The following is a 24,026-nucleotide window of genomic DNA, read 5'->3' as shown; positions in this document are numbered from 1 at the left end:
CTAGATAATCATAGGAATTGGTAGGTTTCTAATAGGTATTTGTTAACAATTTGTCTCCAGAGATGGAGATAGAGAGGACGAGAATGGGGAGGCAGGTGTCAGAAATGGACCAAGTGAATCCCCAATGACCAAGTGTTCTAGATGAGGTGTCCCCAATGTACACAGGGTTCTAGATGAGATCTCCCAAACGCACACAAGGTTCTAGATTAAGTCTCCTCAATGTACATGGTGTTCTAGATTAGCCTCCCCAATGTACACGCTCTAGATTAGGTCTCCCCAATATACATTGGAGCAGTTCCTCACTGCTTTTGTATCAATTGTCCCAGCATTAAGCAATAATGTTTTCATAATTACTCACAGTACCTGCACACTAGTCTTTTATAAATTATCTACTTGGAACAGATCCCTCTGCTTCTCAGAGCTCTGCAATCTCTCACCTGTTGGATAATGTGCTTTTTTCAGTTTTCATAAACAGAATGGACAGTTTGACATTTTCCCACATTACATTCCACTTGCCTGCTCATTAGCCTATTCTCCATTTGTCCTGATGTAGGATCTTGACTTGAAATGTCTACCATCCCTCTGCCTCTATGGATGATGCTCAACCCACAGGATTCCTCCAGAATCTAGCATCTGCAGACTCTTGGGTCCCTCTTGTTTTTCTTTACATCTTATTGCAGAAAGAACTCCAATTTGAATTAAATTATTCATGCTGACACGGAGCAGAGAAGTGTAGCCTACTCAACCCACAGTTCAGGGTGAATCCAGTGTAGCCCAGGATGGAGAGAAAGGCTGGAAGGACAAATTGTTTCAGGACCTTTTACTCCAGGGCTGCCATGGCAACACAACAATTAGTGCGACGCTTTATAGCACTGACCGTAAGATCAGGGTTCAATTCCTGCTGCCGCCTGCAAGGAGTTTGTATGTTCTCCTATGACCACGTCGGTTTCCTCTGCTGCTCTGGTCTCTTCCCACAGTCCAAAGACGCATGGTTAGGGTCAGTAATTTTTGTACATACTATGTTGCCTCCGGAAGCATGCTGTCATTTGTGAGCTGTCCTGCACAATCCTCACTGATTTAATCTGAAGCAAATGACACATTTCACTGTATGTTTCAATAAACATGGCAAATAAAGCTAATCTGATCTCCAAACTAACTTACCTTTGATAAAAGCTTGCGCACATTCCTCTGCATTCCTAACCAGTGCGTCTGTGTTCTGCACAATGCTGGGCAGCCTGGCATACCAATTCCTCAGCACGTCCTGTAAAGCAATCAAAACCATTGTGGAAACTTCCAACACCAGCTGTTTCTACCAGCCTTCAACCCAGCCCTTTGGCGGTCTGCTCCAATGCCACTCCGTCACTGTACACTAGAAGCTCCTGGTATCCCATCTCTGCTTTGCGCTGTCCAAGGATAGTATTAGGGTATAGGAGAACATTCTGCTTCATGAGCATATTCTACCATTTCATTTGATCGTTGTACCCAAATTCCAAATGTTTTAACTGACTGCGGCATCTGTCACGTTTTATGCGGGAGAGAATTCCATTCTAACATTGTACTTTTTGCTCCTGAACATGTTGGCTTCGCTGTGAGATTAAGGAAAGGTCCTTCTAATGACAGGAGTACTTTATTAGGTACACCTGTACATTAATGCAAATATCTAATCCACCAATCATGTGCAACAACTCAATTCATAAAAACATGCAGCCAAAGATCATAAGAACAGAATTAGGTCATTCAGCCCATTGAGTCTTCTCTGCCATTTCATCACGGCTGATCCATTTTCTCTCTCAAACCCATTCTCCTGCCATCTCCCTGTAACCTTTCATGCCCTAACTAATCAAGAACCTATTAATCTCCTTCTAAATACATCCAATGACTTGGCCTCCTGTGGCAACAAATTCCACAAATTCATCACCCTCTGGAAAAGAAATTACTTCTAATCTCTATTCTAAATGGATGCCCTTCTTAGGCTGCATCCTCTGGTCCTAGACTCCCTCACTAAAGGAAAACTCCTCTCCACATCCACTCTAACTACGCTTTTCAATATTCAATATGTTTCAATGAGATCCCACTCATTCTTCTAAATTCTAGTGAGTACAGACCCAGAGTCATCAAACGCTCCTCATACAGTAACGTTTCATTCCGGAATCATTCTCTTGAACCTCCTCTGAACCCTCTCCATTATCAGCACATCCTTTCTTAGGCCCAAAACTGCTCACAATACTCTTAAGTGAGGCCTCATCTGTGCCTTATAAAGCCCCAGCATTACATTCCTGCTTCTATATTCTAATCCTCTCAAAATGAATGCTAACATTGCATTTGCCTTCCTTACCGTTAACTCAACCTGCAAATTAACCTTTAGGGAATCCTACACAAGGACTCCTAAGTCCCTTTGCACCTCAGATTTTTGAATTTTCTGCCTATTTCAAAAATAGTCTACGCTTTTGTTCCTACTACCAAAGTGCATGACCAGACACTTACTGACAATGTATTCCATTTGCCACTTTGCCCATTATCCTAGTCTAAGGCCTGCTGCAGCCTCCCTGTTCCTCCACATTACCTGCCCCTCCACCTAACTTCGTATCATTTGCAAACTTGGCCAAAAAGCCGTCAATTTCATCATCCATTTCATTGACATATAACGTTAAAAAAGTGGTCCCAACACCGACTACTGAGGAACACCCTAGCCCACCAGAAAAGGCTCCCTTTATTCCTACTCTTTGCCTCCTGCCAATCAGCGAATTCTCTATCCAAGCTAGTATCTTTCCTGTAATGCCACTTCTCAACCAGAGATCCAGAAATATGAAGTCCTGCCCCTTGCATCAGTTCCTCAACCATGCATTCATTTGTCAAATCATCCTATTCTTATCCCCACATGGTCAAGAGGTTCAGTTATTGTTCAGACCAAACAGCAGAACGGGAAAGAAATATGATCGAAGTGACTTTGACCGTGGAATGATTGATGATGCCAGTGGTTTGAGCATCTCAGAAACTGATGATCTCCTGGGATTTTCATGTACAATAGTCTCTAGGGTCTACAGAGAACGGTGTGGAAAGCAAAAAAAAACACTCCAGTGAGCAGCAGTTCTGTGCTTACTAATGAGAGAGGTCATAGGGGAAATGGCCAAACAGGTTCAATCTGACAGGAACACAAACAACCCCGGGTACAAACTGGTGTGCAGGAGAGCACCTCTGAATATATGACGCGTTGAACCTTGAAGTGGATGGGCTACAGAGGCAGAAAACCATGAACATACAGAAATACCTTCTGTACCTGATAAGTGGCCACTGAGTACGTACTAGCTTCAGATTCATTTTCTTGTACACGTTTACAGGAAAGTAAGAAACTCAATAGAATTGATGAAAAGCTACACACAACAAAGACTGACAAACAACCAGTGTGCAAAAGAAGACAAATGGTGCAAATAATAAAAGGAGTAAATAAATAACACTGAGTTGTAGAGCCCTTGAATATGAGTCTATAGGTAATGGAGTCAGTTCAGGAGTGAGGTGAGTGAAGTTCAGGAGCGTGATGGTTGAAAGTTAGTAATAATTCCCCAACCTGGTGATATGGGACCTAAGATTCCTGTACCACCTGCCTGATGATAGCAGTGAGAAGACAGTATAGCCTGGATGATGGATACTGCTTTCTTGTGGCAGTGCTGCTTGTAAGTGTGCTCAGTGGTAGGGAAGTCATTGCCTGTGATGGACTGGACTGTATCCAACAATTTTTGTAGGCTTTTCTGTTCCTGGGCATGAGTGTTCCATACAGGCTGTCATGCAACCACCCTCCACTGTGCATCTATAGAAGTTTGTCAGAGTTTTAGATGACATGTTGAATCTACACAAACTTGTCAGAAAGTAGAGGCACTGTCATGCCTGCTTTGTGATGGTAGTCGTTTATGTGTTCAGCCAATAAGGCAACAGCAGGAAGTTTAACAGAACATTGGGGATGATCTGTCATTCAATTACATCATGGCTGATCTAAGGCTTAATACGTGAGGAACATCTGTACTTGATGGAACTCAGAAGAATAGTGGATTGGGGGGGGGGGAGATCTCATGTAAACCTATTGAATATATACTGAAAGACCTGGATGGAGTAGGTGTGGAGAGGATGTTTGTGTCAGTAGGAGAGTCTTGGATCCCAGGGCACAGCCTTAGAATAAAGGGAGTTTCTTTAGAACTCAGATGAGGAGGAATTTCTTCAGCCAGAGAGATAAGGTGAATGAGGGAACAGGAATGGGAATGGTGAAAGGAGGGGGGGGGCATTACTGGATGTTCATACCCTCAGGTTTTAGAGGTTTTCCAGATGAAATGTAAGGTGTTGCTCCTCCCAGCTGAGTGTGACCTCATCGCGGGAGCAGAGGAGGCCGTGGACTGAGATGTTGGAATGCCAATGGGAAATTGCAGGTGGTCGCTGGGAGATCCTGCCTCTTCCAGCAGATGGAGCGTAGTTGCTTGGCGAAGTGATCTCCCAGTCTCCCAATCCATGCCGGGTCTCACCGTTATACAGGAGGCCACACTGGAAACACCGGATACAGTATATGACCCCAACAGACTCACAGGTGAAGTGTCGCCTCACTTGGAAGGACTATTTGGGGCCCTGAATTTTAGTGAGGGAGGAGAAGTAGGTGCAGGATTGGCACTTGTTCCACTTACAAGAATAAGTACCTGCAGGGAGATCAGTGGGAAGGTTTGAATGGAGAAGGGGGTCGCATAGGGAGCGATCGCTGTGGAAAGCGGAAAGTGGGGAAGAGTGAAAGATGTGCTTGGTGATGGGATCCCACTGGAGATGGCACAAGTTACGAAGAATTATCTGCTGGACTCGGAGGCTAGTGGGATGATAGGTGAGGACAAGAGGAACCCTGTCCCTGGTGCAGAAGAATGGGGTGAGGGCAGACGTGAGCAAAATGGAAGAGATGTGGCTGAGGGCATCATTAATGGTGGAGGAAGAGAAGCCCCTTTCCTTTGAATAAGGAGGATATCTCATTAGTTCTGGAATGAAAAGCCTCATCCTGAGGGCAGATGCGGCAAGACGGAGGGACTGAGAGAAGGGGATGGTGTTTTAACAAGTAACAGGGTAGGAAGAGGTATAGTCCGTGTAGCTGTGAGAATCAGTGGGATTATAAAAGACATCGTATATAAACTGTCTCCAGAGATAGTGACAGGGAGCATACTTGGCTCCAGTGGTCAGGGCACTAAGTGCAGGAGTTGAAAGGTCATGTTACAGAGTACAAATCGTTGATGAGAACACACTTGGAATACTGTGTGCTCTTCTGCTTGGCCACCTATAGGAAGAGGTTACTAAACTGAAAAAATTCATCAGGATGTTACTGGAACTGGGGCTGGGTGATTGAGTCATTAGGACATAGGCTGGGACTGTTTTCCCTGGAGTAAAGGAGGCTGGGGCTGACCGTATAGAGATATGGTGAATGTATACATAAGGTGAATGCTCACAGACTGTTTCCCAGGGTAAGGGAGTCTAAAACTAGAAGGTATAGGTTTCAGATGAGAGGGAAAAGATTTAAACCGTGGTGATGTGGGTGCAGTTACAACATGTAAAATACATCGGGACAGATACAGGGGTATGACAGGTTTAGAGGGATGTGGACCAAATGCAGGGAAATGGCACTGGCTCAGGTACAGTACTTGATCAGTGCTGCAGGACTATGACTCCCATCCAGTTGCCTCCCCGCTTCATGAAGCACATTCCCAACATTAACCACTCACTGGCTAAAAAACATTTCTTCATTTTTGTTGATCCTTCTGTGTTCCTTACTTATTGACCCTTCTACCAAAGGCAACATTTTGTTCTACTAACTGCCTGTTTCATTTATAATATAAATGCCTCTATCGAATCTCATCACATTTTCTGTTCCAAGGAGAAGCATGATGGCTTTTCCAGACAATCCGCTGAAGTGCCCTTTTCCTGCAATCAGTAAATCCGCACTTCTCCAGGGATTTCACACCTTTCTGAAGTGTGGCAGGCAGAAATGAACACAGAAATCCATAATGGCCCGTCAGTCCCCCAATCCCCAGTGTAGATCGGGTCAGCACACTTTGGGAAGCAAATCATTAACAGAAGAAAGTCCGCAGATGCTGGAAATCCAAGGCAACACACACAAAATGCTGGAGGAACTCAGCAGGGCAGACAGCACCTGTGGAGCTGAACAAACAGTCGACGTTTTGGGTCAAGACCCTTCTTCAGGACTGGAAAGGCAGGGGGAAGGTGCCAGAATAAAAAGGTGGGGGAGGGGAAGGAGGATAGCTGGAAGGTGATAGGTAAAACCTGGTGGATGGGAAAGGTAAAGGGCTGGAGAGAAAGGAATTTGATAGGAGAGGAGGTGTGGCACCAGGGGGAGGGGGAGCGAATTTTTTTACCAGAAGAAGTTGATATTCATGCCATCAAGTTGGAGGCTACCCAGATGCACTATGTGAAGACTGTGATTAAGCTAGAGAGGGTGCAGAAGAAAATCATAAGATGTTCCTGGGTTGGAGAGCTTGAGTTATTAGGAGAGATTGGATATGCTGTGTTCCTGGAATGAGGGCGGCTGAGAGGTGACATAATAGAGGGATTTAAAACGAAGAGAGCCACAAGTTAATGTTGCAGTCTATAAAACCCTCGTTACACACATTTGGGATATTGTGTTCAGTTCTGGACACTTCATAATGAGTATGTCTTCTGAGAAGAGGTTCAGTGAGCTAGAACTTTTTTCCGTTGAAGTGAAGGAGGAGGAGAGATGACTTGATGTAAGTGTACAAGATGATAAAGGGCACAGTTCAAATAGACAGCCGGTGACCTTTTACCCGGGGAAAACAGATAATACAAGGGGGCATAATTTTGAGGTCACTGGAGAAAAGTACAGGGGTATGTCAGAGGTACTTTTTTTACACAGGGCTGGTGGTAGAGGCAGATACATTAGGGACGTTTAAGGAACTCTTAAATATGCAGATAGATGGTTGAAAAATTGAGGGCTATGTAGGAGGGAAGGGTTAGCTTGATCTTAGAGTTGGTTAGAAGTTCAGTATAACATTGTAAACTGTGAAGAGTTTTATGTTCAACCTTCTCAGAGAAGCATAGTCAGTCTAGAATGCTAGGGTCTGCTTCCCAGCAGAGGGGAGTAAAAATAAAGAGAGGGAGCAAGTTTAAAGAGGATCTGAAATAAATTTTCCCCAGAAAGGGTAGATTGTATTTGGAATGAACTGCCAGAGGAGGTGGTGGAGGCAGGAACAGTAATAACATTTAAGAGGCGTCTGGCAAGGTACCTAAATGAACATAGTGTAGAGTGTATGGATTTGTGATGGGTTGAAAGGTCTGTTTCTGTGACTTTATGAGGATGGCTGTTTTACACTCAAACAACAGGGATGTGAAAACCAGCGTGACGTGCAGTCCCTGAAGATGGGTGAGAGAACGGTTGAGAGCTTGGGGCTGCACAGGCTGTGATTCGTGAGGTGAGGTGCTCACCTGCAGGATGTTGCGGGCCAGCCGCGTCTTCCCCGTGTACACCAGCAGCAGGTGGTCATTTAGGGTCCGCACGAACTCGCCCGTCACTGGGATCCGTTCAATGTCCACTTGGAGAGGCAGCTGGGGCTTGGAGCAACCGAGCTTGATCCCGGGCACCAGTCCTCCGACCTGATCCTGCCAACCTCCACCTGGAAAAAGGAAGGGGGGGTTGCAGTGACAAAATGTCCTTCACAACTGCCCAATGTTCCCAAGTACATTAACTGCTAGTAATGCATTTCTGAAGGCTACTCACTGTAAAACATGAGGTACAGCGAGGAAGTACACACACACTGAGTAAAGATAACTCTTGGACTGATGGTCTACAATACAACCAGTCTCCTACTGAACTCACACTGAATGCCATAACAGGCCAATAGTCTGATAAATACACTCAAAATGCTGAGGGAACTCAGTAGTCAATGTATCCGGCCCAAGGCCTTTCATCAGATCTGTTTATTCCCTACACAGGTGCTACCTGACCTGCTCAGTTCCACCACGTTTTGTATTTGTTGCTTTGGATTTCCAGCATCTGCAGAATCTCTTGTTTATCATCAGTTTGTTTAACACCCATTTTAACCAAGATGAATCTTTACCCCATTAGTTAACACATAAATATCACTGAGGAAACCTGTGAAAATATTCTGCTTGAATAATGCAGAGATCTTTGAGGTTAAAGCAACTAAAGAGACCTTGGTGTAGAATCAAGAGCCTGTAGTACAGAATAATAAGACCACAAGATATTGGAGAGACTTCTGCCATTTGGAGCATTCAGCCTGCTCCGCCATTCTTTCAGGACCAACTTATTTCCCCCTCTCAAACCCATTCTCATGCTTTTCTCCTTAATCTTTGAAAAGAGGGGCCAAATTTGCACGTGTATGTTTTGGAAAGCTGCAGTACTGTTGTGGGGCTGGTTTGGAGGACTTGGAGCCCTGTGCCATGCAGTTGCTGGTACACAGCATTCCTTTGTTAGTTAGAGAAACACAATGCCCTAGATCAAGGCCCAAGGTTTCCCAATTGTTTTTATGCCATGGACCAAAACCATTAAGCTTCCTGCGCCCATGTTAAGCTTGTCAACTTCATCAGCTTTGCTTCCAATTTCCCCTCTGCCCTCAAGTTTACTTGGTCCATTTCTGACATCTCCCTCTCCTTTCTCGATCTCTCTATCACCATCTCTGGGCTCATTCTATCCACTGATATCTTTTATAAACCCAATGACTCTCACAGCTATATCTCATCACACCCTGTCACTTGTAAAAATGCCATCCCTTTCTCTCAGCTCCACCATCTCTGCTGCATCTGCTCTCAGAATGAGGCTTTTTATTCCAGAACTACTGAGATGTCCTCCTTCTTCAAAGAGAGGGGCTTCCCTTCTTCCACCCTTAACGCTGCCTTCACCCGCACCTTTTCCATTTCACACACATCTGCCCTCACCCTATCCTTCTGCTGCCATGCAGCAACAGGATTCCTCTTGTCTTCACCTACCACTCCCACCAGCCTCCGCATCCAACACCTAATTCTTGGTAACTTCTGCCATGTCCTACGGCAGGGATCCCCAACCTTTTTTGCACCACGGACCGGTTTAATATTGACAATATTCTTGCGGACCGGCCAACGGGGGTGGGGGGGTGTTAATCATGACCGCAATATAGGTGATAAGTCAACTATAAGTCACTTATAAGTGGCTAATACACTCAATTTCATTTCTAAAAGGGTTTATCTAACGAATTTAATATTAAACACACAACGCATATTTTCCTTGCATGAATATAGTGATAAGTCAATTGTAAGGGGGTTCCTTATGTCCAGTCTATTCTGCAATTTAGTTTTCATTGCATTCATTGCAGAAAACTCCGCTTCGCAGAGATATGATGTTGGAAATGGAAGCAACGTGCTTTCGTGGCTATCTCAGGATAGTGCTTTCGTGGCTATCTCAGGATATTCAGCCTTGACTTTGATCCAGAACGCTGGCAGAGATGTTATGTCAAACATACTTTTCAGCCCACCATCATTTGCAAGCTCGAGGAGTTGATCTTCTTCCCGCGCTGACATGAATGATTCACCGGGGACATTCACAAATGGGTCACGGACCCATCCTTTGCATGTCTTGGGTTATTTGTGGTCGGGAAGTAACGCTTGAATTCTGTTGACAGCGAAGATAGGTGATCGCGTACCAGCTGTGAGAAAGACGGTGCAGCCTCAGTCTCTCCCAAAATCCCAGCTAATGTTGGGAACATGTCAAATATGCCCTTGTCCACTCACCGTCCCCACAGTTCCAGTTTGGCTGTGAAAGCAGACACTTTATCTGCCAACTTGAAGACAGCTGTCATTCTCCCAGAAGTGACAAATTGAGTTCATTGAGCAGGTTGAAGATGTCACACAGATAAGTGAGTTTTGCTATCCAGTCCTTGTCACTGAAGTGTGCTGCCAGTGGTGACTTTTTTCTTGAAAGAAATCTCTGTAGCTGCTCTCTTATCTCAGAAACTTGGCCAGGGCTCTCCCCCTTGATAGCCACCTGACTTCAGTGTGTAAGAGAAGGCATTTGTGCTCTGCATCCATTTCCTCCCAAAGCTGCTCAAACAGACGTGAGTTCAAGGCTTTTACTTTGATGTGATTGATAACTTCAACAACATCACTTAATAGGCTGTTAAGATCAGGTGACATTTTTCGGCTAGCCAGCATTTTCCTGTGTGTGACACAGTGTGTAGACTGGCATTCAGGAGCAACCTCTTTGATTCGGGTAGTGAAACCAGACTCGTTCAGCCGTTCCAACAGCTATGTCATGGATTCTCCTTGAAACTGTGGTAGCTGAAAGAGAAACCTGTGCCATCTTGTTAGCTGCAGCTTCTCCCAACAGTTCACGGCACATGTCCTTGGCAGCAGGCTGAATCAATTCCTCATCAACAGTGAAAGGCTTTCTTAGCGTTAGCAATACGGCTAGCCACTAAGTACGACACTCTCAGAGCAGCAGCATTTGAGGAGGTGGTGGCTCTCAGCACTTGCTTCTGTTCTGCTTGCTCATGTTTTATCTGCTCAGAAAACTCACAGGTTTGTCTTTAAGTGCAGGGTGCTTGGACTCAAGGTTCCAAAGCAGTTTTGAGGGCTTCATTGCCTCATTAGACAGCTTGTCTCCACATATCACACACAGGGGGGCTTGGAGCGTGCGAGTCACCGGTCGCAATAAAGCCATATTCTATGTACAACTCATCGTATTTTCTGTTGAAGGAAGCTTTCTTTTGTTTTTGCAGTCTCGGCCTCAGCTGTCTCTGCGTTATCATCATCGTTAGGCCTTTTATGTCCCCTACCATCTCTTCCAAAGAAACTCTCAAGCGATGTTTGTTTTTTACTCATCGAGTAGTTGCAGGTTAATGACCGATTGATGACCTCACGTGAGTAATGACCTCGCGTGCATTCAAGTTCAACAGTGGGTGTGACAGGGAATGAGGAAAGGTGCAGCTGACTCATATCGCCAAATCATATCGTTTCCTCGCGGCCCTGTAGTACATGCTTTGCGGCCCAGTACTGCTCCGCAGCTCGGTGGTTGGGGACCACTGTCCTATGGGATCCCACCACCAAGCGCATCTTTTCCTCCCACCCACTTCCTGCAGAGATCACTCTTTAAACAACTCCCTTGTCCACTTGTCCCTTCCCATTGATCTCCCTCTTGGCACTTAGCCTTGCAAGTGGAACAAGTGCTACACCTGCCCCTACATCTCCTCCCTCACGACCATTCAGGGCCCCAAACAGTCCTTCCAGGTTAGACAACACTTCACCTGTAAGTCTGCTGGGGTCATGTACTGTGTCTAGTGCTCCCGGTGTGGCCTCCTGTATATCGGTGATACCCGATGTAGATTGGGAGACCGCTTCGCCAAGCACCTTAGCTCCATTTGTCAGAAAAAGCTGAAATTCACGGTTGCTAACTATTTCAATTCTACTTCCCATTTGCATTCTGACATATCAGTCCATGGCCTCCTCTACTGCTGCGATGAAGCCACACTCAGGTTGGAGGAGAAACACCTTATATTCCGTCTGGGTAGCTTCCATCCTGATGGTATGAACATCGATTTCTTGAACTTTCAGTAACTGCACCCCACCGCTCCCCATCCAACATTTCCCATTCCTGTTTCCCTCTCTTATCTCTGGTGCTCCTCCCCTTTCTCTTTCTGTCCTCTCCTATCAGATTCCCCCTCCTCCAGCCCTTTATCTCTGTCACCAATCAACTTCCCAGTCTTTACTTCTCCCCCTCTCCCTCACCCAGTTTCACCTATCACCTACCACCTTGTACTTTTTCCTCCCCTCCCTCCACCTTCTTACAGTGACTGCTCCTCTTTCTTTCCAGACCTGATGAAGAATCTCAGCCTGAATCGTTGATAGTTTATTCTTTTCCATAGATACATAAAGTGTAAAAGAGAGATAAGAATGGATACTGGACCACTGGAAAACAATGCTGGAGAGGTCGTAATGTGGGACAAGGGAATTGCAGATGAACTGAATAAGTATTTTGCATCAGTCTTTACTGTGGAAGACCTAGCAGTAGGATGGAAGCTCCAGGTGTCAAGGGTCAGGAAGTGTGTGAGGTTACCATTACTACAGAGACAGATCTGGGAAATTGAAATGTCTGAAGGTAGATAAGTCACCTGGACCAGATAGTGGACACTCCAGGGTTCTGAAAAAGGTGACTGAAGAGATTGTGGAACCATAGTAATGATCTTTTAAGAATTAGTAGATTCTGAAATGGTTGCGTAAGACTGGACAATTGCAAATGTCACTCCACTCAGCAAGAAAAAAGAAGGAAGAGGGGCAGAAGAGAGGAAATTATGGGATAGTTAATCTGACCTCAGTGGTTGGGAAAGTGTTGGAATCAATTGTTAAGGATGTGGTTTCAGTGTACTTGGAGGCAGATGATAAAATAGGCCATAGTCAGCATGAATTCCTCAAGAGAAAATCTTGCCTGACAAATTTTCTTGGATTTCTTTGAAAAAATAACAAGCAGACTAGCAATACAGAATCGGTTCGTGTTGTGTCCTTGGATTTTCAGAATGCCTTTGGCAAGGTGCCACATATAAGACCATAAAACATAGGAGCCTCCGACCTGATCAGAATTAGGCCATTTGGCCCAACGAATCTGCTCTGCCATTCAATCATGAGGCTGCTTAACAAGGAAAGTTACCTAGCATGGACAAAGCAGCGGCAGGAGCCAAAGAGTGGGAATAAAGGGAGCCTTTTCTGGTTGACTACCGGTGAGTAGTGGCATTTCATAGGTGTCTGATTCTTTTTAAGTTATATGTCAATGACTTAGGTGATGGAATTGATGGCTTTGTTGTAAAGTTTGCAGATGATGTGAAGCTAGGTGGAGACGCAGGTATTTTGAGGATGTAGAGAGGCTACAGAAGGACTTAGATAGATTAGCAGATGAAATACATTGTTGGGAAGTGTATGGTCATGCACTTTGGTAGAAATAAAAGGGAGTTTTTCTAAATGGAGAGAAAATTCAAAATTGCAAGGCACAAAGGGACGTACAGGATTCCCTAAACATTAATGTGCAGGTTGAGTCTGTGGTGAGGAAGGCAAATGCAATGTTAACATTCATTTCAAGAGGACTGGAATATAAAATCAAGAATGTAATGATGAGGCTTTATAAAGCACTGGTGAGGCCTCACTTGGGTATATTGTTAGCAGTTTTGAGCACCTTATCTTAGAAAGGATGTGCTGACACTGGAGAGGGTTCAAATAATTCCAGAATTGATCAGATTGTCATATGAAGAGCATTTGACGGCTCTGGGCCTGTATTCTCCAGGATTCAGAAGGAGGGGTGACCTCATCGAAACCCATTGAATGGTGAAAAGTCTTGATAAAGTGGATGTAGAGAGGATGTTTCCTATGGTGGGTGAGTGTAGTACAAGAGGATAGCCTCAGAATAGAGGGCTGTCCGTCTAGAATGGAGACGAGGAGGAATTTATTTAGCCAGAGTGTGGTGAATCTGTGGAATTCATTGCCATGGGCAGCTGTGGAAGCCAAGTCATTGGGTATACTTAAGCAGAGCTTGATAGATTCTTGATCGATCAGGGCACAAAGGGATACGGAGAAAAGTTAGGAGATTGGGGCTCCATGATGAAATGGAACAGCAGACTCGATGAACCTATTGGCCTAGTTCTGCTCCTATATCTTATGGTCTTATGTTGCCAGGCCTGCTGAGTTCCTCCAGCATCTTGAGTGTGTTCCATGAAGCAAGGGGTCTGTGAACCCCAGACTGGGAACCCCTGCCCTATAGGTCAGATCTCGAGATACCTGGAGCTTGCCCAGGTAGGTTGGAAGAGGATACTGACAGGAATGATGGCAGAGCAGAGATAGCTGAAATTTCTGGGAACAGCTCACAAGGCGCAGGATAGATATGTCCCACAGAAGTTCTCAAATGGCAGGGGTAGGCAACTGTGGCTGACAAGGGAAGTTAAAGACTGCATAAAAGCCAAGGAAATGGCATTTAAGGTAGCAAAAGTGAGTGGGAAGTTGGATGATTGGAAAACTTTTAAAATCCAACAAAAGACAACTAAAAAATCTATAAGAAGGCAAATATGAAATATGAGGGCAAACTAGCCATTAATATAAAACAGGTTACTAAAACTTTTTTCAGTTATATAAAGAGTAAAAGGAAAGTGAGAATTGATATTGGATCACTGGAAAATGATGCTGGTGAGCTAGTAATGGGAACAAAGAAATGGCAGATGAACTTAATGAATACTTTGCATCAGTCTTCAATGTGGAAGACACTAGCAGTGGGTCAAAGGTCCCCGAGTGTCAGGGAGCAGGAGTTAGTGCCAATGCTACTACAAAGGAAAAAGTGCAAGCAAACCGAAAGGTCTTAATGTGAGATGTAGTCCATCTGGTCCAGGATAAGTCACCTGGACAGGTGGACTACATCCCAGAGTCCTGAGAGAGGTTGCGGAAGAGATAATAGATGCTTAACAAGATAAAATCCCATGGTATTACAGGAAAGATACTGGCATGGATAGAGGAATGGCTAACAGGCAGGAGGCAGTGAGTGGGAATAAAGGGGGCCTTTTCTGGTTGGCTGCCAGTGACTAGTGGTGTTCCTCAGGGGTCAGTATTGGGACTGCTACTTTTCACATTGTTTGTCAATGATTTGGATAATGGAATTGATGGCTTTGTGGCAAAGTTTGCGGATGATACGAAGACAGATTCTGGAAAGGTGTAATAATAACAGGGTTGTCATGGTGGGAGGTTTTAATTTCCCAAATATCGATTGGCATCTCCCTAGAGTGAGGGGTTTAGATAGGGTGTGTTACGTACCAACAGCAATAGATCACAAATTGAGTCAGGTTTTAATGTTAAAACCACTATCTTTATTAGTACCTACTCAAAAATATAAAAAGTTAAATGAAATAAACAGAAGTTAACAGTGTTATGTGTGTGTGTGTGTGTGTGTGTGTGTGTGTGTGTGTGTGTGTGTGTCTCTCTCTCAAACTGTCAAGCTTAGGAACAGTTCTTAAAGTCTTAAGATGGCAAAGTAGAAAGGTCCAGTAGTCCACGAAATAAGTGAGGGGAGAGATTTGTAAATCCACGTTAAAATACAGAGAGAAGGCGATTACGAAGAATTCCACAAGTTCCACGGTAGGAAAACGAAGTAACAGTCACCGAAGATCTTATTCGTCAAGTCGTTCCGAAATCCACATAGAAACATCACAAGGTGACAGTCACAGAATATCCCGTTACCACATAGCACACCCCAATCCAGGTAAGGGTTAATGAAAGTGGTTTCCACAGGATACTCCAACAAAAATCCCCGTAAGGATTATACAAAGTGACAATCACACATCTAATGTGCACTGTGTGCCATTCCTCAACCCAGTCTTTTGGGCATGGAAAAGTATCAGACTTTACCCATATTGTAGCGAGCTGAATTTCTGACCCCTCTCTCTCTCTCTCTCTTTAGCGGTCCGTCGCAGCTTGTTATACTGACGTCATAGTCCCGCCTCATACAGGCATTTCAAAGTGACACTCACAGTAAATGAAACTGTGGTCACGTAACAGGTGGAGTTATTAGGTGTGTTCAAGGAGATTTCTTGACACAATATGTAGATAAGCCTACAAGAGGAGAGGCTGTACTTGAACTGTTTTTTTTTAGTGTGTGGCACCAGACAGTCAGCCATTCTTGTCTGGCGCGTGGTGTCCGAATTGCTCTCCTTTCGGATTAACCGGGTCACGATATGAACGTTCCTGACTCGACCCTTTTTTTTAATGAGGTCGAGTGGCTAGCTCGACGCTCAACCCAGCACGGATGGAAAGTGTGCTCGGGGGTGGATACGAACTCGGCAGCACACATCAAAGTTGCTGGTGAACGCAGCAGGCCAGGCAGCATCTGTAGGAAGAGGTGCAGTCGACGTTTCAGGCCGAGACCCTTCGTCAGGACTAACTGAAGGAAGAGTGAGTAAGGGATTTGAAAGTTGGAGGGGGAGGGGGAGGGGGAGATCCAAAATGATAGGAGAAGACAGGAGGGGGAGGGATGGAGCCAAGAGCTGGACAGGTGATAGGCAAAAGGGTATACGAGAGGATCATGGGACAGGAGGTCCGGGAAGAAAGATGGAGGGGGAGGGGGAACCCAGAGGATGGGCAAGAGGTATATTCAGAGGGACAGAGGGAGAAAAAGGAGAGTGAGAGAAAGAATGTGTGCATAAAAATGAGTAACAGATGGGGTACGAGGGGGAGGTGGGGCCTTAGCGGAAGTTAGAGAAGTCGATGTTCATGCCAACGGGTTGGAGGCTACCCAGACGGAATATAAGGTGTTGTTCCTCCAACCTGAGTGTGGCACCACTAAGCACATCTTTCCCTCCCTCCACCTCTGCTTTCCACAGGGATTGCTCCCTACGTGACTCCCTTGTCCATTCGTCCCCCCAATCCCTCCCCACTGATCTCCCTCCTGGCACTTATCCTTGTAAGCGGAACAAGTGCTACACATGCCCTTACACTTCCTCCCTTACCACCATTCAGGGCACCAAACAATCCTTCCAGGTGAGGCAACACTTCACCTGTGAGTTGACTGGGGTGATATACTGCGTCTGGTGCTCCCGATGTGGCCTTTTATATATTGGCGAGACCCGACGCAGACTGGGAGACCGCTTTGCTGAACATCTACGCTCTGTCCGCCAGAGAAAGCAGGATCTCCCAGTGGCCACACATTTTAATTCCACATCCCATTCCCATTCTGACATGTCTATCCACGGCCTCCTCTACTGTAAAGATGAAGCCACACTCAGGTTGGAGGAACAACACCTTATATTCCGTCTGGGTAGCCTCCAACCGGATGGCATGAACCTCGACTTCTCTAACTTCCGCTAAGGCCCCACCTCCCCCTCGTACCCCATCTGTTACTTATTTTTATGCACACATTCTTTCTCTCACTCTCCTTTTTCTCCCTCTGTCCCTCTGAATATACCTCTTGCCCATCCTCTGGGTTCCCCCTCCCTCCTTGTCTTTCTTCCCGGACCTCCTGTCCCATGATCCTCTCGTATCCCCTTTTGCCTATCACCTGTCCAGCTCTTGGCTCCATCCCTCCCCCTCCTGTCTTCTCCTATCATTTTGGATCTCCCCCTCCCCCTCCCCCTCCCACTTTCAAATCCCTTACTCACTCTTCCTTCAGTTAGTCCTGACGAAGGGTCTCGGCCTGAAACGTTGTCTGCACCTCTTCCTACAGATGCTGCCTGGCCTGCTGCGTTCACCAGCAACTTTGATGTGTGTTGCTTGAATTTCCATAATCTGCAGAATTCCTGTTGTTTGCGTTTAAACGAACTCGGCAGCCTTCGCTCCGGAGTCCGGCGCTGATGCCATTGCGCCACCAGCCGGCCCACCAGCTTGATCTGGTATTGGGAAATGAACATGGTCAGGTGTCAGATCTCAGTGTTGTTTTTCAACCCTATCTCATATTCTTAACTGCCATTTAGAACCTAACCGTCTGGTTGCTCTTTTTGGCAGCTTGGATGAAGTAGATATGCACTTGAGTCCGACTAAATGTCAAACATTATCTTTTGTCTCTTTTATCTCTTGGCTAGACGGTTAGTTCTTCTGAGGTGAAAAGATGCTGCCCCACCCACTCACGCTCAGTGGCTTAGTGATATGTCCTGTTTAGACCTTGAAAAGGTTCATTATTCACTTCTTAATTTGGACATAAAGTTTCATAAGGTGTGGGGACCTTTTCTTGAATATTTTCGTAACTCCTCTTAAGGTTAAATTTATCCTTTTTTTTTGTATGCTACAATCCCTTACTTTCAGCTTTTTTTTTCCCTGTAAGTTTTATGGTTTTTTGTTGTGAATTACATTATAGCCTTGCTAGTCGGCATCATACTTTCTTTTTTCTTATATATATTTACAGCTCTGTGGGGTTGAATGCACCGATTAATTTTTTTTTCTTTTATACACAGTAATGGTTCTCCTGGGTTTTTTTTAGTGGGAGGTTGGGGTGGATACTAATCTTACATGATTTTATTTTGGGTGCTATTTTTATTGTTATGAATTATATATTGGACTTGTTTGTTTTGCACTGTATAAATCTCCATTTTGTTGATGGGTTTTTTTTTCTGTAGCTCTATTGTAGAAATATATAAAAAATTACTAAAAAAAAATCTCTCAGTGGGAGAGCATTTTGGAGATAGTGATCACAACACTATCTCCTTTACCATAGCATTGGAGAGGGATAGGAACAGCCAAGTTAGGAAAGCGTTTAATTGGAGTAAGGGGAAATATGAGGCTATCAGGCAGGAACTTGGAAGCATAAATTGGAAACAGATGTTCTGAGGGAAATGTACGGAAGAAATGGGGAAAAGGTTCAGAGGATATTTGTGTGGAGTTCTGCATAGGTACATTCCAATAAGACAGGGAAAGGATGGTAGGGTACAGGAACCGTGGTGTACAAAAGGCTGTTGTAAATCTAATGAAGAAGAAAAGCTTACAAAAGGTTCAAAAAGCTAGGTAATGATAGAGAACTAGAAGATTATAAGGCTAGCAGGAAGGAGCTCAAGGAAGAAATTAGGAGAGCCAGAAGGGGCCATGAGAAGGCCTTGGCAGACAGGATTAAGGAAAACCCCAAGGCATTCTACAGGTACGTGAAGAGCAAGAGCAGGGGTCCCCAACCTTTTTTGCAGTGCGGACCGGTTTCATGTTGACAATATTCTTGCGGAGCGGCTGACCGGCCGACCGGGGTGGGGGGGTGGGGGGGCGGGATGGTTGCCAACGGACAAGAGTAGCAGTCAAACACGTTGCGTTTACCCAGAGAAAGACTACAATGACCATGAAGCCTTGCGCGGGCACCAGTGCGCATGCATACTCCTTCTGATTATTTTTCCACAAATCGTGTTTGGCGATTCTGTTCAGAGGGGGGTGTTAATCACGACCGGAATATCGGTGATAAGTGGCTAATACACTCAATTTCGTTTCTAAAAGGCCTTATCTAACGAATTCAATATTAAACACACAGCGCATTTTCTTCGCATGAATATAGCGATAAGTCAATTATCAGGGGAGGACAGGGGAGCTAAATGTCGAACGAACTTCCAGTAGAAGTGTCAGAAGCAGGCTCGATATTATCATTTAAAGAAAAATTGAATAGGTATATGGACAGGAAAGTAAATGGAGGGTTATGGGCTGAGTGCAGGTCGGTGGGACGAGGTGAGAGTAGCGTTCGGCACGGACTAGAAGGGCAGAGATGGCCTATTTCTGTGCTGTAATTGTTATATGGTTATATAAGTCAATAGCATCATAACATTTTAAGTAATGTTTGGATATTAAACACAGCGCATATTTTCCCCGTATGAACTTATAAAATCATTGCAACGCACCAATATCACTGAATCAGTGGGAGCCCTGGGCTTGTTTTCCTGCAACAAGACGGTGCCATCGAGGAGTGATGGGAGACAGCGATACTCGAACGGGGTTCCTTATGTCCAGTCTAATCCACAATTTAGTTTTTGTTACATTCATCGCAGAGATATGTTGGAAATGGAAGCAACATTTTCAGTGCTTTCGTGGCTGTCTCAGGATATTCATCCTTGACTTTGATCCAGAATGCCGGCAGAGATGTTATGTCAAACATACTTTTCAGCCCACCGTCATTTGCAAGCTCAAGGGGTTGATCTCCTTCCCGCGCTGACACGGATGACACGCAGGTAATGACCTCACGTGCGTTCAAGCTCAACAGTGCGTGACTGGGAATGAGGAAAGGTGCAGCTGACTCATATCGCCAAATCATATCGTTCCCTCGCGGCTCGGTAGCGCATGCTCTGTGGCCCAGTGGTTGGGGACCGCTGAGCAAGAGGATAAGGCATGAGAGAATAGGACCAATCAAGTGCAACAGTGGAAATGTGTGTATGGAACCAGAGGAGATAGCAGAGGTACTTAATGAGTACTTTGCTTCAATATTCACTATGGAAGGATCTTGGCAATTGTAGGGATGACTTACAGCAGACTGAAAAGCTTGAGCATGTAGATATTAAGAAAGAGGATGTGCTGGTGCTTTTGGAAAGCATCAAGTTGGGTAAGTCACCAGGACCGGACGAAATATACCCAGGCTACTGTGGGAGGCAAGGGAGGAGATTGCTGAGCCTCTGGCGATGATCTTTGCATCATCAATAGGGACGGGAGAGGTTCTGAAGGATTGGAGGATTGTGATGTTGTTCCATTATTCAAGAAAGAGAGTAGAGATAACCCAGGAAATTATAGACCAGTGAGTCTTACTTCAGTGGTTGGTAAATTGATGGAGAAAGTCCTGAGAGGCAGGATTTAGGAGAGGCATAATATGATTAGGAATAGTCAGCATGGCTTTGTCAAAGGCAGGTCATGCCTTATGAGCCTGATCTAATTTTTTGAGGATGTGACTAAACACATTGATGATGGTAGAGCAGTAGATGTAGTGTATATGGATTTCAGCAAGGCATTTGACAAGGTACCCCATGCAAGGCTTATTGAGAAAGTAAGGAGGCATGGGATCCAAGAGGAAATTTCTTTGTGGATCCAGAAATGGCTTGCTCACAGAAGGCAAAGAGTAGTTATAGACGGGTCATATTCTGTGTGGAGGTCGGTGACTAGTGGTGTGCCTCAGGGATCTGTTCTGGGACCCCTACTGTTCATGATTTTTATAAATTGGCCTGGATTAAGAAGTGGAGGGATGGGTTAGTAAGTTTGCTGAAGACACAAAGGTTGGAGGTATTGTGGATAGTGTGGAGGACTGTCAGAGGTTACAGCAAGACATTGATAAGATGCAAAAATGGGCTGAGAAGTGGCAGATGGAGTTCAACCCAGATAAGTGTGAGGTGGTTCATTTCGGTAGGTCAAATATGATGACAGAATATAGCATTAATGGTAAGACTCCTGGCCGTGTGGAGGATCAGAGGGATCTTGGGGTCCAAGTCCATAGGACACTCAAAGCAGCTGCGCAGGTTGACTCTGTGGTTAAGAAAGCATATGGTGTATTGGCCTTCATCAATCGTGGAATTGGAGAGGTAATGTTGCAGCTATATACGACCCTGGTCAGACCCCACTTGGAGTACTGTGCTCAGTTCTAGTTGCCTCACTACAAGAAGGATGTGGAAACTATAAAAAGGGAGCAGAGGAGATTTACAAGGATGTTGCCTGGATTGGGGAACATGCCTTATGAGAATAGGTTGAATGAACTCGGCCTTTTTTCCTTGGAGCAGCAGAGGATGAGAGGTGACCTGATAGAGGTGTATAAGATGTTGAGAGGCATTGATCATGTGGATAGTCAGAGGTTTTTTTCCCAGGGCTGAAATGGCTTGCATGAGTGGGCACATTTTTAAGGTGCTTGGAGGTAGGTACAGAGGAGATATTGGGGTAAGTTTTTTTACGCAGAGAGTGGTGAGAGCGTGGAATGGGCTGCCACTGACGATGGTGGAGGCGGATACGATAGGGTCCTTTAACAGACTCCTGGATATGTACATGGACCTTAGAAAAATAGAGGGCTCTGGGTAATCCTAGGTAATTTCTCAGGTAAGGGCATATTCGGCACAGCTTTGTGGGCACAGCCTGTATTGTGTTGTAGGTTTTGTATGTTTCTGAGCTGCTGAGTTCCTCCAGTATTTTGTTTGTGTTGCAATGAATAATTTGTCTATCGTAGAATTGGCCACTTTAAAGGAGTTGCCTGGATCAAGTCCCCTGATAATCACAAAGCCTAGATGTCTGGGATGGTCGCGCTGATTACCTGTGGTCAGGATCTGCTCCAGATGAAGAACAATATGGATCATGGAGGCAGTATCACAGGACTTCCCAGCAGCTGAGATCAGGGCTGCCACGACGGCACCTGCCAGGATGCTACTTGTACCTAGGAAAACAAAGAGGGAACAATCTGACAATTACTGCAATGAACCCTTCATTGTATCACCACTACTAATTGTTTGTCAAATAAGGAGAGTAGCGCAGTGGCACAGCTAGTGAGCTGCCACCTCGCAAATCCAGGACCTGGGCTCAACCCTAAACTTGGGCACTGTTCGAGTGGACTTTGCACGCTTTCCTCATTACTGCTTTGTGCTTCCTCCGGGAGCTTGAAGGTAACTCTGCAAATCCCAAATACATGCAGGTTGGTGGGACAGCTGTAAATTGACCCCCAACCCACCCCTGTGTACAGCTGAATATAAGGAGAATAAAATGGGATTAGTATATACAGTATATACACAGGTAGTGTGGTTTAGAAGAATCAGAAATGATCTCAGTGAAACATTCAAAAAGCTATGGGACTTGGTTGGGGAGATATGAGTTGGTCTATCTTTGACTGGAGTCATGTTCTCAGGATAATGGGCTTGACAGTCAGGACAGATGAGAATCTTTGGAATTCTCGACCCAGGATGCTGCGGAGGTTTTGTCCCAGGATCTCAGTCAGTACAGATTAAGGGAGGTTATAGGTTAAGGGAGTATGGGGAAGGTGGTTCTGAGATGACCACAAAGGGTGTGAATGGCCATGTGCTGCTCCCATTTCTACGCTTCGCTCAGTTCACATTGCTGCTGGTTTGCTTCCCACAGATACTTGAATGTATCCTCCAATTTTTACCAGAGGCTTGGAGCCACACAGGAAGATTTATGAAATACACTTGATACAAATTGACTTCAGTTGACTGGTGGTTGAATATCTCATAACCTGCTGATCTGCTGAGATTTTTGTGCACAACAGTCTGGAGAGTTTATAGGGAATGGGGTGTGAAAAAACATCCTGTGAGCAGCAATTCTATGGGCAAAAATGTTTTGTTAATGAGAATGGGCACTAGTTCAAGCTGACAGGAAGGTGATATAACAGGCGTTACAACAGTGGTGTGCAGAAGAGCATCTCTGAATGCACAGAACATTGAACCTTGAAGTGGATGGGCTTCAGCAGCAGACGACTGCAAACATTTCCAAAAGAGCAAGAATGCACATAGGTATAAAAAGGTTTTATATTTTGTTGCTTATTAATACCTGACCAAACATATTAAATGCTTTCAGTAGAGAGTCACTGTGATCACTTCCAGGCCTCTAGTGTTAGTGGCTGTCTGCTCTGAAACATCAAAGTTACTGTTCTATTACAGAGAGCCCTTTACTCACATGCTGGTATCTTGTCACTCTAGAGCTGATTGCTGTTTATACTTTTAAGATATTTGTGATTATTTAAAGAGGTGTTTTGTGGGGTCTGTGCCCCTTACTATTGGATGACAAGGATTATTTGTAATCAAATGACAAGATGTAATTTACATTCAGTGTGTGGTACAGTGACCTTGGCCAGGGCTATAAAACATAGTTGTCTGAGTTTGAGACAGTACAGTCAAAAAAACATACACTTAGTGGCCACTTTATTAAGTACACCTATAAACATTCTTGTTGATGCAAATATCTAATCAGCACATCATATAACAGCAACTGAAAGCATAAAAGCATGCAGATATGGTTAAGAGGTTCAGTTGTTGTTCTGACCAAACATCAAAATTGTCAAGAAATATGATACTGTATAAGTGACATAGATTGTTTTTGTTGGTGCCTGATGGAGTGGTTTGAGTATCTCAGAAACTGCTGAACTTCTGGAATTTTCACATACAACAGTCTCCAGAGTTTACAGAGAATAGTGAGGAAAAAAACATTCGATGAGTGGCAGTTCCATAGGTGAAAATGCCTTGTTAATGAGAGAGAGATCAGAGAAAAATAGGTTAAGAGGTTCAAGCTGACAGTAACTCAAATAACCACATGTTACAACAGTGGTGTGCAGAAGAGCATCTCTGAATGCACAACACGTCGAGCCCTGAAGTGGATGGGCTAAAGCAGCAGATGATGAGAAGGAGGTACCTAATAAACAGCCACTGAGTACAAACCTCAACAAAGGCTCCTCCTCACATGTGGGTTTATAAGGTTCGAATACTTTAATCGAGCTGAAGAGTCACAGGCACATACTGAGATAATAGAGTTGAATAGAAAGCGAGAAATCAGGAAGGAAGAGCAGCTGTAGTTAGACTTGAGTTTTAAAAGCTCAATATAACAATGAG

General features: G+C 44.8%; 1 protein-coding gene across 4 annotated transcripts in view; it reads right to left on the bottom strand.

The window, feature by feature from the left end:
* The window catches only part of fcsk (fucose kinase), a 336,758-nt gene that overhangs the window by 6,824 nt on the left and 305,908 nt on the right, over window positions 1–24,026 (bottom strand). For 3 of the 4 annotated variants that reach the window (XM_072279284.1, XM_072279282.1, XM_072279283.1), the window contains exons 20-22: window positions 21,728–21,847; window positions 7,471–7,658; window positions 1,162–1,261 (exon numbers count right to left, since the gene is read on the bottom strand). In XM_072279284.1, the coding sequence (XP_072135385.1) occupies window positions 1,162–1,261; window positions 7,471–7,658; window positions 21,728–21,847 (408 nt within the window). Of the gene's footprint in view, window positions 1–1,161; window positions 1,262–7,470; window positions 7,659–17,178; window positions 17,379–21,727; window positions 21,848–24,026 lie in introns of those variants that run through there. The other variant, XM_072279286.1, reaches the window with a different exon arrangement.

Source organism: Mobula birostris, chromosome 15 (assembly GCF_030028105.1).
Source record: "Mobula birostris isolate sMobBir1 chromosome 15, sMobBir1.hap1, whole genome shotgun sequence".
Taxonomy (NCBI): Eukaryota; Metazoa; Chordata; class Chondrichthyes; order Myliobatiformes; family Myliobatidae; genus Mobula; species Mobula birostris.
The sequence above is the reverse complement of the archived record's forward strand: the minus strand, read 5'-3'. Positions and strand labels throughout refer to the sequence as shown.